We start from the raw sequence: 19,135 nt of genomic DNA on the forward strand, positions 1-19,135 counted from the left end.
TTCGATTGGTAGACAGGGACCCTACATCCTGGCTGAAATAAAATTCACTTTAATTAGCATAGTTAAATTAGAGGAAAGTTAGCGGCATGGAAAATCTACTAGATGAATATTAAAAAGCAAAACACCGCAGGCGATGAAGTTCATTGTCCTTGGCAGACCAATGTAGAAAGACAATGCAGGCTAATCTGTCACAGTTAGTCAGTAATCTATCTAATGTCTCTAATCATTGCCTGTGTTGATGCCAACGTGAATGATTGCTACTTTATTAATAAACACTTTATTTACCTCCAGCAAAGTGTTCAACACACCCTGCCACTGTGGCTGAACGTTGTTACTGTTTATCCACGCTAGTGTAGCCCCTCTCTTCTAGCTAAACTCCATAGTTACCACTCTGCATTGTTTTAATTCAAGTTTATTGCCCCTTATCTAACAGTGATTACACTTGCCTACCACAGTGGCGCTAGCACTGGTCGCTATGTCTGATGTTACTGTGATTCTCCGGGCCACTGTACACGCTTCTTTGTCAGGACCTTGCAGGTCAGTAAAGTGTGTGGTCTTCAGGTATACGACCTCCTCAGCCGCAGCGAGACTGAACCATGGTCAAGGACCACATCCTCACCCGTGTAGTCCCCTGTTGGAAGAACGGAGAGGGTGAAAGAAGGACAAGCATTACTTTTAGTCCCATAAAGAAGCCATCTATCATTTTGCAGACGCAGGTCGGCCACAATAACGACGCGGGCGGAACGGAACGGCAAAAGGTGCACTGAGCGGATCCTCGGTGGGGCGGCACCGCACGTCAAAAGGGATGAGCGGGAGTGCCGACGGAGACGGTGAATAGTCCCGGGCGGTATCCGTCGGCATGCTGGAGCCTGCGTAGTGCCAGCGCCAATTACGCTTCCCGGACGGGACCCGGTGGCATGCTGGAGCCTCTGTAGTGCCAGCGCCAATTACGGCTCCCTGACTCTGCTGCCACGACCGCTTTAGCTCAGCCTGCTGATCAGATGCAAGCGTCGGTGTCAACCCAAATCAGACTTCACGTTAGGGGGTGGCAGGAAGCCTGTACGAAGCATCCACCCTCATCAGAGGCCCAATCTCAGCCCACCGCCTCAGACGGGCTGGAGACCCTGTTTATTATGCTAATGAAAGGGGACGGGGGGTGTTGTGGGTGGAGGCCAAGAAGTTTCTTGTTTTGGAGTCTTGCGTGAAAAGTCGCTCAGCGGTGGATTTAGAAAGATTGCTGTTGTCTGTCGGGCCCTCCGGCGTCACAGGCGAACCCAAGCTCCTCTTTTCCCGTTAGCTTGCCCCCATCTGCGCTCTCGTGCGTTGTCGTTTCTGTCAAACTTTTTTCTTGACGTCTCTTTCTAACTTCTTGCGTTCTGGCTTTGTTGTAGCCATGTCGAAAGCAGCGGTGAAGATCACCGGGGACTTGCTCAGTAACCCGCTGTGTGAGCAGGATCAAACCTTCCTGGAGTCCATGACCGCTCTGGACACAGCTATGAAGAGAATGGATGCGTTCAACCAGGAGAAGGTGAGGACTCGCCTGTCCCCTTGGAACATTGCAGCGTCTTTCTGGCAATGCTCACCAAACGTGTGCATAGAGGACTTTCTAACACACTTAAGTTACTCATTCTACCCACAGGCTGATTTTTATTTTGTGCAGTTGTCATATGCGATTGCCAGGGTCCCACTCCCCCTAAGCCATACAAGAGAGCCTGTTATGCTCAAATCCCTTTCAGACAGCCTAAATGCAATGGGGCTGTCTTTTTCCTGGTCGTACCTCAGTGAAAAGGTATCGACACATTTGCCTCACCCTTTTGGGTTTCTGCAGTAGTCCGATTTTCAGTTTTCTGTGTGTTGTTTACCCTGGGTTCCCGATTAAGAAGGTGGCGGCGATGGGAGTCCCTGCGTTTGCGTCGTAGGTTGAGAGCGTCTGCGGGGGAACCGGGCTCCGCTCTGACACGGCACTCCTCCGTGGCTGTTGTCTGCTCCGTACTTCCTCCTCGGAGCTCGATGCTCACCTCCGCTGCTAGTCTTAGCTGGATGGCGTTAGTCCTCAAAGGCGTAATAGTGGTGGATTGCATCTGAAGGCCGATTCAGAGCCAAACGACAGCGATGGCTGTAGCTTGTGCTGATTTATAGCTTTACAGGAGTCCCACACCAGCAGGTAACGCCAAAATCATCCAAAGACAATAAATGCAATGAATGTTCTTTTGAGGTTTTTAGGCTTTTTAAAAAAAAAAAAAAATCATACTCATGAACGCACTCTTAACAGGTGATCATTAAAGCTGTTATTTTGTTTGCAAGATGTTTATCTTGTATTATTAAAAATGACAGCAGGCAGTGCAAACCTTAGTCCTGTTGCTGAGACGTACGTGTGTGTGTGTGTGTGTGTGTGAGGTTCTCTCCCCCACACTGGGCCCCACACCGCAGTCTCTTCTCCCTCAGGTTTTCACCTGTTTAAACATGCTTCAGACCACCTTTTCTGCCTCAGCGCAGCCCCTAACCCGGGCTCGCTTGGCTTGGCTTTTTTTGGCAGGGGAAAATGGTTTCTATGAATGTTGTTTCTCATTTTGGCTGAAATAAGCTCCGTTACCCTCCAGCAGATTGGGTATGAGTAAGGTTTTCTCACAACAGACCCGGTCTCTCCCCTCCCCCCGCTACACTCCTCAGGCATCTATGCGGAAAAGAGAGAGAGAGAGAAAACCTCCAGTTTGGAGAGCCTGGCCTCAGTATTTCTGTCCTTTCTCTGTTCCCTCCTGCTCCTGATTAAAATAAATACTATGTTTTTGTTTGTTTGCTCTTTTTTTAAAACATGCTTTCTATTGTTTCAGCCTTATACTTGGTAAGAGCCCTAAAGCGGTTCATATAGCACCGGCAAGTCCTCTTCGGAATAATCTCTCCATCCTCGTGTCGGTTGCCTACAACCCCATGACCCCTTTGACCTCTGCACCCCTGCCTGCTAGGAGAGTAAAAGACAGAGGGATAAAGGGTCACTGACTGTGCTGCAGAGGCCCTTAGCATCGCCTTATCCAAACTCTATACCGCGCTCCGCTGCACTGTGGCTTTGGCGTCGATTTTGGTGGGAAACCCCCCCCACAAACAGACCAAACCAGCTGGACGTGAGGTCAGATGTGCTGTGGCCGCTGTGTGCAGGCTTCCATTGTGTTCCCCTGGTCTGCAGCAGAATGGGAGATGTTCGCTCAGCCACGCGTGGGTGTCGCTGTCGATTCAGCGACCGGCTCTTCTAGAGCTTTCTGCGGTAGTGTTCGGATGCCCCCGTGCTCCCTCTCACAGACCGGACCGGACCGGAGACGGTCCGATCGGTCCCTCCGACCATCGGAACAGGGCGGGCTCGTTCCAATGGACCAGAAGAGGAGGAAAGCGAGTCGTCCCAGATGGGCAGACGGATGTGCGGCCCAATGCGTTCGACTCGGAACAACGCCCTGCTATCTAACCACCCCTGCGTACGTGTGCCGATGTGGAGTTTGTGAGCAGCGCACACCAAAGGACTTCAGCCATTTCCAGGAGAACATCCTCGCCCGTGTCTGAAGGCCAGACGGACCGCACCGGGAATATCTGCATACGTACACCAACCTTCCACGAACTGTTCCATAAGTACCACTCCGATGAAGATGCTCTTTCTCTCTCTCCAACAACAGATCCCATGCAAATGCGGCCCCCCTCGGCTGACCCCTCCGCGCGGCTTGCCAGAGCGAGCGCTTTCCCGCGGCGTCCCCCTCGCCGGCGCTCCGGCCCGCTATGCACTGCCGTGGCCGCCGGCGACGAGAGATGTTAGCACAGCTGATTCTGCAGCTCGCTGTTCCTCGGCGTGCCTGCGTGAATTACCACTCTGGGACGCATGAATGGCTAATGAGACTTCCGTGAATTGGACGCCAAACCTGCGCCCGAGCAACCCCACCCCTCTATTTCCCTTTTCATACGACAGCTCTGCTGCGTTGGCTAACCCAATCAGACTAGTGGTGAATAAAGACAATGAAGTCTCCCTACCCTGTGCTTTTTATTTGTGGAAAAGATGAATTGCTTGAGGGTAGACAGAGAGGGAAAGCGAGAGAGAGAGAGAGAGAGAACTGCGTTATGGTAATGAAGGCAACTTCAACCCAGGCCTTCCTTGTGTTTTTTTTTTTTAAAGTCGGTTGTTTGAGGGCTTTTAGGCCCTTCACAGCTGTAGTAGTGGTTAACCACCAGCGGCCATGATGGTGGGGGGTATCGATTTTTTTTTTTTTTTTTTTTTTTTTTTTTTTTTAAATATTTATTTATTTATTTATTTTAGGGTCTTGTGTTTTGTTTTGGGGTTTTGTTGTTGTTTTGGGCAGGAGGGGGCTTTTCTGTGTGTGCGTGTGCACGAGATTGTCAAGCTGACCTCTGCGCTCTGATTCACACTGATGCTAGTGGTTTGGCGTATGTGTGTGTTTGTGTGTGAGAGAGAGATTCACACTGATGCTAGCACTTTGGCATGACCCCGTGGGTCTCTTCTTACCTTAAGGAATTTGCCGCTGTCCGCCCGTTCACCGCATTTACTGCTGCAGCGATGTCTGTCGCCGTCCCCGCCCCTGCCCGGCAACCAGCTGTCTCCGCACACACCCCCTCGGTCGTAATCTCTCTCTCCGCCCCTCCCTGCACCTCCGCCCCCGCTCAGCGAAAGCTCAGCGCGCCGGGCTCGCCGATACCGAGGGACGACCGCAGGCCCGTTTTGCGTCGAGCCCTGTTCGGCAGTCGTGTGCGAGGTGTTCGTTAACTTCACGAGCTGTGCGATCCTCCGTCGCCGGCCCGTCATCTGGCGCGCCGCGGCTTGCGCCGTCCGCCAGGGTAAGTTAGCGTCACCTGGGTCGCGTCTGCCGCGCCAAATCTGCAATGTAAATGAACGTGCGAAATGTCGGGATTTTTAATTGTCAGCCAACTTCGTTTTGAGACTTCGGTGGTTCAGGGCCGGAGGCTTAAGTGAGACGTTCGTTACCCACCCCATCTCCCGACCCCCTGAACGACACCCTCCTCTTCCTCTCCTCCTTTCCCTCCCTTGCCCTTCATCAGCCCCTGCCGAGGCGCATTAGGAACGGAGGGGGGAGAGTAAACTGTTATCGTTAAAAATGTTTGTTTGCAAAGAACTTTCATCTTGTCGGGGCGTCCCCACCCCTCTCCTGCGCTCCCCGGCCCAGCCGGAGCGCCGCTTTCATGTGTCGTCCCCAGACGCTTGATGAATATTCACGTGCTCGTCTGTCTCCTCGGGCCTGGAGCGCGAGAAAGGAGGAGACGTCACCACAGTCACTCTCCCGCCTTGGTGGGGCCTACACTGCTTCAGCGGGGGGGGGACAATTGTTGATGTTGCGGAGGCTATGTTGTATCCTGCTTCTGATTAGAGCTGCTGCTGCTGCTGTTGTTATTGTTGTTGTTATTTTGTTTTGTAGTGGTGATTGTTGTAGTTTGACTTAATTATCAATGTAATTTGTTATGAAGGTTGCCAGTCATCATGTCCCTAATATGCTTCTTTTTGTCTCGTCTTCCCGTGTGTTAGGTCAACCAGATTCAGAAGACTGTCATCGATCCTCTGAAGAAGTGAGTGTTTGTTTCGTCCAGTCTGTCGTACACCCCAACACGCTGATCAATAACCTTGAACACACTGGTAACATTAAAAAAAGCATACACATCGTGACTCTCCTTGGCGTGGGTGGGGAGGCTGTCAGACTGATTCATCTTCGAGTCAAGTTAACATTCACCTCATTCCAGCTGCCTTAAGTTTGTTAAACCTTTCATCTAGTCAGCCTCGTCACACACAAGTGCACCCTGACGAATTGTACAAGTTCCGTGCAGCTTTTTTGATTAGATCTCACCCCCCATCCATTTTCCCACGGTTTTTCCCCATCTTTAGTGTCACGCCTGAAATAAAATTCAAAGTTGATAAACGCGTGTAATGGCAACCTCTGCCAAAGAGCGGAGTGTTGGGCTCAACTCTTCGAGGCTGCGCAGACGCATTCTGGCCACCGTGTAAGACTGGACGGAGCGAAGGAGGAAGGGCGTCTGGAGGAAAGTTTGTTTGAGTGCCCATCCCTCCACGCCCCCTCGCCCCCGTCAATGCTCCTCCGTCCAGCCCTGCTCTCGGGGGAGGGGCCGGAACAGGAAACCGACCTTAACGAGCGGTCAGGAAGAGGAGTGGGGGTACGGACACTCCTTACAAACGCCTCTGCTTGTGTGTGTCCGGGCGCGCCTGTGTGTGCGAGTGTGTAAAGGACCACCTGTTGTTGTCTCAGAGGCTTCATGCAAGTTTCTTTGACAGACTTCACAACTCTGAGAATTATTGCTCACTGAGTGGTCACTGCGTCCATTTTAGTGGAAGCTTGCTTGTGTACTGCTATACAAATGAGCACTTTAAAATAATAATTTAGAATTTGTTTTTGGTAACTGTGCATGTGTGTGTTTTTGTGTTTTGTGTGTTCTGTAAGCTGTCTGTGCTTGTGTGTGTGTGTGTGTGTGTGTGTGTGTGTGTGTGTGTGTTTGCAATGGCAGGATGGAATGGTTCTCATTTCCGTTTGCTAGTGGGTGTGTGGCGGACATGTGTGTAGGCTCTTAGTATGGCCCCAAGCCCAGAGTGAGACACACACTCACTTCAGAGAGCGGGACTAGCCCAGGAAGATACACACACACACGCGCGCGCGTGCGCACACACACACACACACACACACACACATTTTTCAAGAGCAAAACTGGAAGACAAAGACACACACACACACACATACACACAGAGAGAGCTGACTGACTTCTCCCAGTGGAGAGAGCGCGCTTGCTTTAGGTTGGTTCAAGCAGTAGATTCTCTGTACAGCAGAGGTTCCTCCTATCTTAAACTGTAAGTTGTGAGAGAACATATCCAAGTTGTTGACTGCTCGAGCTTTTCAAAAAAAAGTTGCTTCATTTAGCCAACGCGACCTCTCACCTCCTGACGAGAAGACTGAAGCAGAGCCTTTGTTTCTCGCCGAGCCAAAATGCACTTAACCAGCCATATGCTAAGATACAATGAAAGACGAGATTCCATTAGTGTGTGGAGGACTGGATGTGTGTGTTTGTTTGCTTCTTTATTTCCCTCCGCCGCTCATGTATTCAAATGACGTGCTGGTTTTTTTTGTTTGTTTTGTTTTTGGTTTTTTTTTTAGGTTTTTTTTTTTATTTTATGCGAGCCGTAAGAAAAAGGTGTCGGATCTCTAATGGAATTAGCCATCTGTTCAGCCTTCAGAATCTCTTAATGCAAGCACTCATTTGTCCGCTAACTAACTTCCCGTCCCCATCACGCGTCTCCGAACCTTAAGCGAGGACGCCGAGCTCCCCGCTCCAGACAGGAGCGCCAGGCCAGACCCCCTCAGCGCACATTAGCGACAGTGTCTCCTCTCCATCTCCATCTCACCTTTGTTAGGCAGAGTAGAACGTCTCTTCCTCTGTGTGTGTGCGTGTGTGTGCGTGTGTGTGTGTGTTTTAAATGGACAGTACTGAAGTTAAAGGGAGCGGGTCTAATTTGAATAATATGTTGTGCATTCCTCACCACCCTGACGATGAATAGAAACGTTGCTCAGACTTCTCAATGTGCAAAGAACCTCTCTGAACCATATTATGTTTTATTTAAAATTATAGAGACAAAATCGAAATTGGAGGAGTGACCGATAATATCATGGGAGAAAGACAAACGTTGGCATCTGGCTTCCTGGGATCACACACACAAAGGCACATGCACACTTGTATTACTGAACATCTGAGGGCCTCGTTCTCATTGCGGCATAGTTTTCTTGAATAAGAGGGGTTTTTTTTATCATGAGCTGAAGCCTTAACCCTCACCGTTGCCTTGGTGTTCCTGATTCCTACCAAACCAGAAATATAAATTGCTATCCTAATCCCAGGCCTGTCTATAAAGACACCAAACACAAGGGATTTGGCACTTCTATTTCATTAAAAGAAGCATATTTAGTCAGGGCCAATACCACAAATCTTTGCTATTCCTGTCAGCACATGTGATCCTCACAAGCAGAGAAAAACAAGTACACACACACACACCCTACTCCTCCCTTACAAACACACACACACACACACACACACACACACACACCCTACTCCTCCCTTACAAACACACACACACACCCTACTCCTCCCTTACACACACACACACACACACACACACACACACACACACCCTACTCCTCCCTTACAAACACACACACACACACACACACACACCCTACTCCTCCCTTACAAACACACACACACACCCCCTACTCCTCCCTTGGCTTGTTGCTTGAGTTAGCTGTAGTGGTCAGTTTGTCCAGACTTGGGTTTGGCAGACAAAACCAGGTCTTCGAGTTTGTGTGCGCTTGTGTGTGTACATATACACACATGTGTCTGTATGTATGTATGTGTGTGTGCGCGCATACACACACACAGACAAACACTGTGAATCCTGGTATTCTTTACCCAGCTGCTATTTCAATCCAGCCCTCTGCCACCACACCCTCAGCCACTAGACAAGTGTAAAATTATATAGTTGACCAGAAGGGCAGTGTACGTCTGAACTGTGTGTGTGTGTGTGTGTGTGTGTGTGTGTGTGTGTGTGTGTGTGTGTGAGTGAGTGAGTGTGTGTGTGTGTGTGTGTGTGTGTGTGTGTGTGTGTGTGTGTGTGTGTGTGTGTGAGAGAGTGTGTGAGAGAGTGTGTGAGAGAGTGTGTGAGAGAGTGTGTGAGAGAGTGTGTGAGAGAGTGTGTGAGAGAGTGTGTGTGAGAGTGTGTGTGAGAGTGTGTGTGAGAGTGTGTGAGAGAGTGTGTGAGAGAGTGTGTGAGAGTGTGTGTGAGAGTGTGTGTGAGTGTGAGTGTGTGTGTGTGTGAGGCTGACTGACCTGGTCCAGGGAAACATTAGGACAGCATCAAGACACATCATTATGAGTTCAACGAATGTGCGCGTGCATGCGCGTGTGTTCTTGCCCAGACGGGCTGTGTCTTGGTCTGGTTAAACCAGTCTCACTCCAGATTGTAGATTGTCTGCTTTTAGAGTTCACTTGTCCAAGAAAAACAGCAGTAAAACTGCATATTGACAGTCGCTGAGAAACACCTCAGTTTGGGTCCCGACGGGCGAAGGAGGCTCCTTCCTTCCTCCTCGTGTCTGCTTGGCACTGGGTTAGAACATCTCTGTTGCAGGGTCACGGTGTCAGTGGGGCGAGCAGAACCTAGGTGTGAGGTGACCGGGGGGCATTCGAATTAGATGCCCGAACCTCCTCGATGGCCTCGGAGGAGCAGCGGCTTCGAGCCCTGCCGCAGGGGAGTGAACCCCCGGCTCCCTAGCGGAGGGAGCTCATTTCAGACACGTGCAGCCGCAACCTTGTTCTTTGGCTCATTACCCAGAGTTCACGAGCACAGGTGAGGCCGTAGACAGAGACCGTATTACCGCAGTCACTGCACGTAACCAGGGGGTTCCCCCTCCCCATCACTCAGGAACAAGACTCTGAGATACTTCACCTCCTCACCTTGGGGGAGGTTCTCGTTTCCCTGGAGATAACCGTGATCTCAGGATGGAGGTGCTGATCAGCATGCCGACCACGTCACACTCGCACGCCGAAGGCCTCCGTATGAGGAGGATGGCGCTCTCCACAAATAGCAGCGATGCCACCTCCTGCTCCCCTGCCAGGAGCCCTCCTGTGATTGGCTACGCCTTGCTGTCCTGTCCGTGAATATCACAAACAGGAGGGGAGACGAGGCACACCCTTGGCGGGGCCCAGCGCCTACACTGTGCGTGCACACGCACACACACACACACACACACACACACACACACACACACACACACACACACACACACACACACTCTTGATCTTAGCCAGAAGCGATAATGCCCCCGCAGAACAAGCTTTGTTGCGGAGGACGCAGACACAGCTCACACAGACACAGAATACCAGACCGGGCGGCCCCCATCAGCGGCATGTCACCCCATACTCCCGGCGTGCCACCCACGCGGCGTTTCTGGGCACACGGTCATGTGCCTTCTCCTCACCCACAGAACACACGTACACTGGAATGGCTCACGGCCGTGCCCCCTGTGGGAGCGAAGAAAGAACTGCACCACTCATCCACCTCCAGGACGGAACGGACGTCGTCCTTCCGGTGACCTCGAGTCTCCTGGGGAGGTTGAGGAGTGTTTGTACACACTCTCTGGCCCCCACTTTTTGCCCGTCCAGGGGCTCTTGTTCCCGAGGCCTCGAGGTGTCTCTGAGGCGTGTCAACCGTCCAGCCTTCAGCCGAGATTCTGGAGGGCTCTCATCACCCCTCATGTGGATTAAGTATACACCCTCATCTTTCCATCAGGACACAACAAGAAGGGAGCAGGAGGTGGAGGAGATTATTAATATCTTGACTTTACAAGCAATATGTGCAATAGATCTCAGTTTATGTCATCGTAAGACTCAGTGGCTAGATGGCATGAGGCGTCGTCAGTCGGTAGAAGTGTTGCTTAACTGTGTGTGTGTGTGTGTGTGTGTGTCTGTGGTAGCATTCCAACAATTTGCTGTGTCTTTAAAACATTTTATTTACATATTTATGTGATGACATTACTCTCTGTGCTGAGGTGAATATAGTGGAGTTGAATTGACACTACTATGTTTAACATGGGACCTGAGCTACATAACGCTGAGAATATAGAGAGTGATTTCACATATTACATGAATATGTAAATAAAATAAGTGTCTTAAAGGCACATCGCATTATTTGACTGTGTGTGTGTGTGTCAGCACGTCCGGGCTCTTGCCTAATCTGCTGGCAGTCAGCGGTGTCCGCCCGCCCAGAGCCTCATTCAGTTTTAGGAGGAAAATCAGGTTCATCAACATGTGAAATAGCATGTCACGTACTGTGCCATGCTGGTGCTCTTTAGTCCTCGAGATAGTGCCCAAACACCAAAGCCCCATCCCACCCACCCCCTCCCCGGTGTGTCTGGCTAACTGGGCCAAGGTGATGTGGTATTAATAGGGTGTGCGTGGGTTGTGGGCCCTGTGACAACGTCTTGGTGATAGTGGACCACTCCCAGCTCTGGTTCCTGTGGGAAACGGTCCGGGGCATGTCTTAACAGAGCAGGTCATTTCTTTCTCTCTCTCTCTCTCTCTCTCTCTCTCTCTCTCTCTCTCTCTCTCTCTCTCTCTCTCTCTCTCTCTCTCTCTGCATGTAGGGGAGCACTCTGCATTGTTCTTATATCATCATCAGATGTGATGTTTACACTAGCTGTAATCCCTCCTGATTGGTTCCTGGTTGAAATGACCAACCCATCCAGCAATACCTAAAATGACCTGTCTCTCCACCATCACTCACACTGTTTATTGTTGCAGGATTTATCAGCAAATGACCTCATTGTCTTTTCATCTTTGTCAGTGACTAGCGTCCACACTCTGAACAGTTTAGTGTAACGTTTCCAGGGCTGGTGACAGTTTTGTCCGGGTTTCAGGGTGGCATTGCTTTAAGGGAGTGCATCATCTCAAATTAAAGGGCTGGGTTTCTTTCTATATCTCTTTCACATACTTTAACATATTTAGTTCTTAAAGGTTATATTTGCGTAGTACAAGACCGGCAGTTACTTTTTCACAAGGTTTTCATAAAAATCCATAAAAGTGCAGTTAATCTGTTGGATTAATGTGCCTGTTTATTGATTTATTCCTGCTGTTTTTATTTGTTATGCTAAGCGGTATTTCTGGTACTGTTTTCTGGCTGCACGTTGAGAGACAAGAAGACTCATTAGGTTGATTGGTGTCAGTTTTCATTTGAAATGTTCTGGGTTAAAGGAGCGATGTAGCTGCTCTGACCTTACGTCAGGATGTCGGGGGACTGCATGTTTGCTGGTGTGCAGCGTGGATTACATGTGTAAAACTTCAGCGGCTCTTAGAGGGAATGTGGCTCTGTGTGAATCTCCCTCAGTGGACTACCCCACACAGAGTGCTCCTGACAGCGCGCTGACCCGCGCGCCCACATCGCTCGCTCGTCTCCCCGCTCTCTCCACGTGCTTCCTTTCAGACTTTATTCAAAACACAAAGGTTGTTCTTCCACACACACACACCCTATCATTCTTTCATCCTTTTTATGCAGTCGCCATTGTTTTGGTTTTTTGGCCTGACGGAGGCTCACGTGTTTGCACCGTCTTCCTCGGTGTGCGTCTTGGCAGCGTGAAACAGGAGCATAGGCAGGCCTCGCAACAAACCAACCGCTCCTGTTGCTAAGTTACAGCCGAGGGTTTTTTTTGTGTTTTTTTTCCCCGCCTATTTTTAGTTTACAGAGAGCAGGATTTTCACCCAAAGATTACATTTTCATTTGGAATAGAACAATTAATGGCTGGCCTTCCTCGCCGCCTGTGTGGTTTTAATTAGGCGGTAATGTTGAAATATGGCCAGCAGTGTCTTCACGTTGGGGGTTACAGCCATGTTGATCCTTCATCCAGCCTCCTGCTTCTGGCTATCGATCTGTGACACGGTGGAAACTTTCAGGCAGCCTGTATCCGATTTTAGAGGAGTGGAAGAAAATCTGTAATAAAGTTGCCGGAAATCTATAGAGGAGGTCAAAGGTTTTGTTTTGTTTTTGGTCAGTGTAGACTGAATGTAGATACAGCCGTCATGACGGTATTGACTGTGGTGGACTGACTGTGTGTGTGTGTGTGTGTGTGTGTGTGTGTGTGTGTGTCAGTATTGACTGGTATGGCTCATACGTGTGTGTCCTGTAGATTCTTAGCAACGGTGATCACATTACTTTGACACTTGCACAGATGTACTGCATTCCGCTGTATTCCACTTGGTCTTAGTTGTGTTAGTTGAGTCTGTATCGTGTGAAATGGATTTAAAGTGCCATTATCGATCAGTAGAAAACACTGTGTGCTTCTCTCTGCGTGCGTGCGCATGTGTTTCTCAGGTACAGCAGTGTGTTCCCGAGCCTCAACATGGCAGTGAAGCGTCGTGAGCAGGCCATGCAGGACTACAAACGGCTGCAGGCCAAAGTGGAGAAATATGAGGAGAAGGAGAAGACCGGACCCATCATGGTCAAACTGCACCAGGTACACACAGCGCACCCTTAGCTCTGCCTCCAGCCTCATCTAGCTCTCCATTCCCAGTGGGATCCATCACACTTTTAAGGAGAAGTAAACTGCAGGTTAGCCAAACTCTAGACTCGCGTGTGAGACAGTCAATTATAGATCTATTTTTATATTTAGATCTGGAATGGAGTGGGATGCATTTGAGCGTGTGTGTGCGTGCGTACGTGTGTGTGTGTGCACGCCTGTGCATATGTGTGTGCGTGCGCGCGTGTGTCTGCACGCGAGCGTGTGTTTGTTTATGTGCTTGCGTTTTTCTGTGAGTTTGTGTGCTCGTGTTTTGGGTGTGTGTGTGTGTGTGCGCACGCCTGTGCATATGTGTGTGCGGGCGCGCGTGTGTTTGTTTATGTGCTTGCGTTTTTCTGTGAGTTTGTGTGCTCGTGTTTTGGGTGTGTGTGTGTGTGTGTGAGATCTTTCCACACACACCATGTCCACCCTCTCAGCACACCCCACTTCTTCCTCTCTGGGCTGTGGCCGCACCTTCTGGCCCTTGACCCTGGTGAGTGTTTGCACCAAGGTGCATCATGTTCACATATCCATGCATGCATACACATACATGCAGAAACTAAGCAGCTGGTTTCCAAGTCGGATGCATCAAGGTCACTACATGTATATGTGCACACCTGAAGGTGTGGCACCACATGTACGTGCTCACTCACACGCATGCGCATGCCTACAGGACTGTGATGCAGGGAAGCATTCGCAGACTCACACACACACAGCTGAGACACATGTATGCTGACCGCCCACACACGGACCAAGAGACTGAGGTTCATCAAGAGAGGAGCACTGAACAAACGAACGAGGAGTGGGGGGGGGGGGGGGTGCATGTGCACATGTGTGTGCATGCACATGTATGCACACACATGTGTGTGTATGTGCGTATGTGTGTGTGTGTAGGCAGGAACGTTGTGTGCTGCGTCTCTCAGACATGCGGCACAGTAACATATCTCCTCTCATGTCCCCAGAGTGAGTCCCCTTCCCACCAGAGGTCACCAGCTTCAACACACTTACTTGTTCGCTCGCACATACTCTCTCTCCCTCTCCCTGCTATGTTCTCGTGTGTGCCTTCGCCCTCTCTCCCTCTCTCTCTCTTTTTCTTTCAGCTGTACGTGATTGCATCATGCAGATCTCATTTTCTCCGCCCCCACTTCCTATTCAGTGTCATGTTATTCTAATGACAAACCACTCACCAACATCCTGAAACCCCGCTAGTCTTGCTGCTCACTATAGTATGCTAAAGTGTGTGTGTGTGTGTGTGTGTGTGTGTGTGTGTGTGTCTATCAGGCAAGGGAAGAGTTGAGGCCGGTCAAGGAAGATTTCGAAGCCAAGAATAAGCAACTACTGGAAGAGATGCCCAAATTCTACCACAGCCGAATAGACTACTTTCAGCCCAGCTTCGAGGCTCTCATTCGAGCCCAGGTGAGCTGTATACACACACACACACACACACACACACACACACACACATCATAGATTAGCTATTTTCAGCTCAGCATCTTGTATAGGTGAGTGGGACTCAGGCAAGGTGTGTGTGTGTTTGTCTGTGTATGCATGTATGTCTGTGTGTGTGTGTTTGCCTGCGTGTATGTCAGTGCAGCCGTCTGTCATGAGTGAGAAAGTGCAGCACTCTTCGTAAACACGATTTGCCCAGTGGTCAAATAAAGTGTGTGTGTGTTTGTGTGTGTCCACAACACTCCCTCAAAAACAAAACGCAGCGATACACCAAGAACTGGAGAGTTAGGAATTACACACCAAGAACTGAAGGAGAGTTGGGAATTACACACCAAGAACTGAAGGAGAGTTGGGAATTACACACCAAGAACTGAAGGAGAAATGGGAATTACACACCAGGAACTGAAGGAGACATAGGAATTGCACACCAGGAACTGAAGGAGACATAGGAATTGCACACCAGGAACTGAAGGAGACATAGGAATTGCACACCAGGAACTGAAGGAGACATAGGAATTACACACCAGGAACTGAAGGAGAGTTAAGAATTACACACCAGGAACTGAGGAGACATGGGAATTGCACACCAGGAACTGAGGAGACATGGGAATTGCACACCAGGAACTGAAGGAGAGTTAGGAATTACACACCAGGAACTGAAGGAGAGTTAGGAATTACACACCAGGAACTGAAGGAGAGTTAGGAATTACACACCAGGAACTGAAGGAGAGTTAGGAATTACACACCAGGAACTGAAGGAGAGTTAGGAATTACACACCAGGAACTGAAGGAGACATAGGAATTGCACACCAGGAACTGAAGGAGAAATGGGAATTACACACCAGGAACTGAAGGAGACATAGGAATTGCACACCAGGAACTGAAGGAGACATAGGAATTGCACACCAGGAACTGAAGGAGACATAGGAATTGCACACCAGGAACTGAAGGAGACATAGGAATTGCACACCAGGAACTGAAGGAGACATAGGAAGTACACACCAGGAACTGAAGGAGACATAGGAATTGCACACCAGGAACTGAAGGAGACATAGGAATTGCACACCAGGAACTGAAGGAGACATAGGAATTGCACACCAGGAACTGAAGGAGACATAGGAAGTACACACCAGGAACTGAAGGAGACATAGGAAGTACACACCAGGAACTGAAGGAGAGTTAGGAATTACACACCAGGAACTGAAGGAGAGTTAAGAATTACACACCAGGAACTGAGGAGACATGGGAATTGCACACCAGGAACTGAAGGAGAGTTAGGAATTACACACCAGGAACTGAAGGAGAGTTAGGAATTACACACCAGGAACTGAAGGAGAGATAGGAATTACACACCAGGAACTGAAGGAGAGTTAGGAATTACACACCAGGAACTGAAGGAGACATAGGAATTGCACACCAGGAACTGAAGGAGAAATGGGAATTACACACCAGGAACTGAAGGAGACATAGGAATTGCACACCAGGAACTGAAGGAGAGTTAGGAATTACAGACCAGGAACTGAAGGAGACATAGGAATTACACACCAGGAACTAAACTGTGGAACTGTTAGGAACTGAATTGTGATTCCTGTTCAGTTTTCACCAAGTATCTTTCATTGAGCTTTCGATGCAATTAATTAAAGGCATTTACATTTTTAGATTCAGTGTACTAACTACAGCAAATAATATAAGTAAAAAAAAAACCAAACACTTACACACATGTATACCTACTCCTTACCTTCCTCCTGTCTAATTTCATTAGACACCAAAATTCCTCTTCAGTCGCTGGAGTAAATTTGAGTTATTTGCATGTGTGTGTGTTAGTGTGTGTGTGTGTTCATATATGTATACGTGTGTTTATGTACATGCATGCATGTTTACATGCAGTGTTCTCTGTAAGCAGAACAGCTTACACACACGTGTGTGTGTGTGTGTGTGTGTGTGTGTGTGTACGCTCACACTTACATAGGTGCATATGCCAGGGCATGCCCTGTGCTCTCTGTAGGTATTACACACACATATATATATATATATATATACGGTGCCTCCTCTTTGACTGTGACCTACTGGCCCACTCACTGATGAAGAGTTTTAAGTGACTGTTTACAGTTTTAACCTTGATGGGGGGTGTGTGTGTGTGCGCGCACGCGTGTGTGCAGTAAAGGCGAACTCCTGTGTGTGCGCGCACGCATGCACGCGAGGAAAATGAAGTCCTGTGTATATGTGTGTGTGTGTGTGTGTGTGTGTGAGAAAGGTGAACTCCTGTGTATGTGTGTGCACTCAAGGAAAATTAAGTTGTGTGTGTGTGTGTGTGTGTGTGCGTGTGTGTGTGCAGGTATGGATGCATGCTTGCGCACACACACACACACACACACACACACTCACAAACTCCTCCATAATCCTGCAGATCCCCTTGGCTTGGCGCTGATGGGCTCAGGTGCGGTGTCCCGCTTGGGAAACATCCCGCCTAACCTGTTCTGGCTCGCCCCTCATTGGCTACAGATCTCAAGGCTCCCTGCTAAGTGATCAGCCACGTAACCTGATTGGCTGATTAGTGAGCAGCCTCAAGTGAATCACTCACTGTGACCCACCCACTCAGGGAAGAGAGAGATGAGGAGAGAGCGCAAGGTTGCCCACACTAAGTGAACAGCTCATAGTGATTTACTAAATATACGTGTGTGGGGTTTTTTTGCAATGGCATCACGGGGAAATGGTAACATTCTTTCTGCCATTTGGCATAATAAATGTTCATTTTCCTTTTACTGGGTCATGCACTTGTATAATGTACAATAAGAAAATACATTTGAAATAAATTACAGTTTTGTGAAGGGAATTAACTGGTCTGACTCACTAGCTATGACACGTCCTGCTATGACCAAAATCCCAGCGTGGATTACTGGGCACCTCTGGGCACACTTTACCAGTGGGAAAGGCAGTACTCAGCAGATACTCTTGTGGCCACTCAACCCCGCCCAAACCACTACCCTCAGGTCACTAATCCCCAAACCAGTAGCTGCTTAGTTAAAGGCTTTGCTGAGAAAGAGCCATATTCCCATTCAGCTACCAGTGTCAGTAGCATTGAGTACCAATCCTTACCTCTTACTCCCACACACACGCGTGTAGTGCAGTACTTAAGCTGAGAGGTATAAATAGCGCATACCTTGAGAGAGCAGAATGACCGTGTTAAAGAGGTAGTGTAGGTGGAGCACAAAGACTCGCTATCACACATCACTCTGTTTAGACTCGCTGTGCTGAGATGTACAACAGCTATCAGGCCCTGTTCCTCAAGCAGGAGACTGGTATGGTCACAGATTAGAGTGTGTGTGTGTGTGTGTGTGTGTGTGTGTGTGCTTGCCTGCCTCCAGTCCTCGATGGACATATCTTACACACTGACTCATAGATCTGCTTGTACAGAGAGTCTCCTCATCCTGCTGACTCATATGCACGTGTACGCGCACACGTACGCACGCGCACACACACACAGTTCAGAGATCATTTTTAAGCAGATAGAAGCAGTACTCAAGGAGCTCAAAGCCTGTTACAGTCGTGAGGGAGACCTGCTTACACATACACCACCTCACACACACACACACTTCTGCCTGACCAGTGCATGGACGTGTAATGGAAACATTGGCTAGTGTGTAGGACCTCTGATGGACTTACATGCACTCCTATCTGCAGCGTGGCCTAGTAGCCTCCTGGGTCTCACTCAGTGTCGCACGCGCACACACACACACACACACACACACACACACACACACACACATTGTCTGTGACCGAGGTCTTTAAGGTGACCTGCTCCACCAGGTCTGAGCTGCCGGCACGGTGCTCCTCCATGTTTTCTCTAGTTTGATGGCGATTTTGAGGTTGCAACTGAGGGAAACGACAAAACGTTTTCAAGCCGTTTCTTGGCAGGGCAAGGTAGCGCTGCAGCGCTGCAACGCCAGGGGTGACCGGTGCCTCCCTCACCTCGCCCCCGTTAGTGAACTCAGAGGGCATCTGCCTCCAGGAATCGCTGTGTAATAGCTACAGGTCGCTGCCACAGTTTAAACACCCCATGGCCTGGGGCTCCCATTAAGCTTTCATGTGCTCCTGAACCACCGATACATTTGCACAGACATCTGCTGAATTTATCGCCCTGCACCGGCAATTTAGTTCTAAACATTCTTGGCAAATGTTTTAAACACAGCGTCTGGTGCCTAGGAGACCCCTCCCCTTCTCTGTCCGCGTGCATGTGTCGTTCTCTGTGGCGTGTGGCGCACGCGGCGTACCGTCCGTCACGACCAGCCCATTCCTCCTGGCCCCGCCTCTCCCATGTGTCTCCCTGCAGACGGACGGTCGCGTGGAGACCCTTGATGTGGCCAGGCCGGGGCGGGTAAACAGGACAGAGCTGGGGTGGGTTTCCGGGCCAGGCCCTGGACCACGGCGCCACTGCAGCCGGCCTTTTGATTACAGCCCGGGCTCCCGAACAGAGACAGGACCGGACCGGTGGCACAATCCGCTGGAGGGATGAGAGTCTCTGCTTCCACACGTCCGCAATGTTTATCAGGGGGCCGTCTGGTCTCGAGGTCCCACTTCCTGTGGGGAAG

General features: G+C 49.6%; 1 protein-coding gene across 4 annotated transcripts in view; it reads left to right on the plus strand.

Annotated features, from left to right (window-relative positions):
- The window catches only part of bin3 (bridging integrator 3), a 38,330-nt gene that overhangs the window by 16,996 nt on the left and 2,199 nt on the right, over nt 1-19,135 (plus strand). For all 4 annotated transcript variants that reach the window (XM_027011239.2, XM_027011243.2, XM_027011241.2 and 1 more), the window contains 4 exons: nt 1,392-1,528; nt 5,531-5,571; nt 12,914-13,055; nt 14,379-14,513. In XM_027011239.2, coding sequence (XP_026867040.1) covers nt 1,392-1,528; nt 5,531-5,571; nt 12,914-13,055; nt 14,379-14,513 — 455 coding nt within the window. The remainder of the gene's footprint in view (nt 1-1,391; nt 1,529-5,530; nt 5,572-12,913; nt 13,056-14,378; nt 14,514-19,135) is intronic.

The sequence above is a fragment of the Electrophorus electricus genome, chromosome 18 (genome assembly GCF_013358815.1).
Source record: "Electrophorus electricus isolate fEleEle1 chromosome 18, fEleEle1.pri, whole genome shotgun sequence".
In the NCBI taxonomy this organism is placed as follows: domain Eukaryota; kingdom Metazoa; phylum Chordata; class Actinopteri; order Gymnotiformes; family Gymnotidae; genus Electrophorus; species Electrophorus electricus.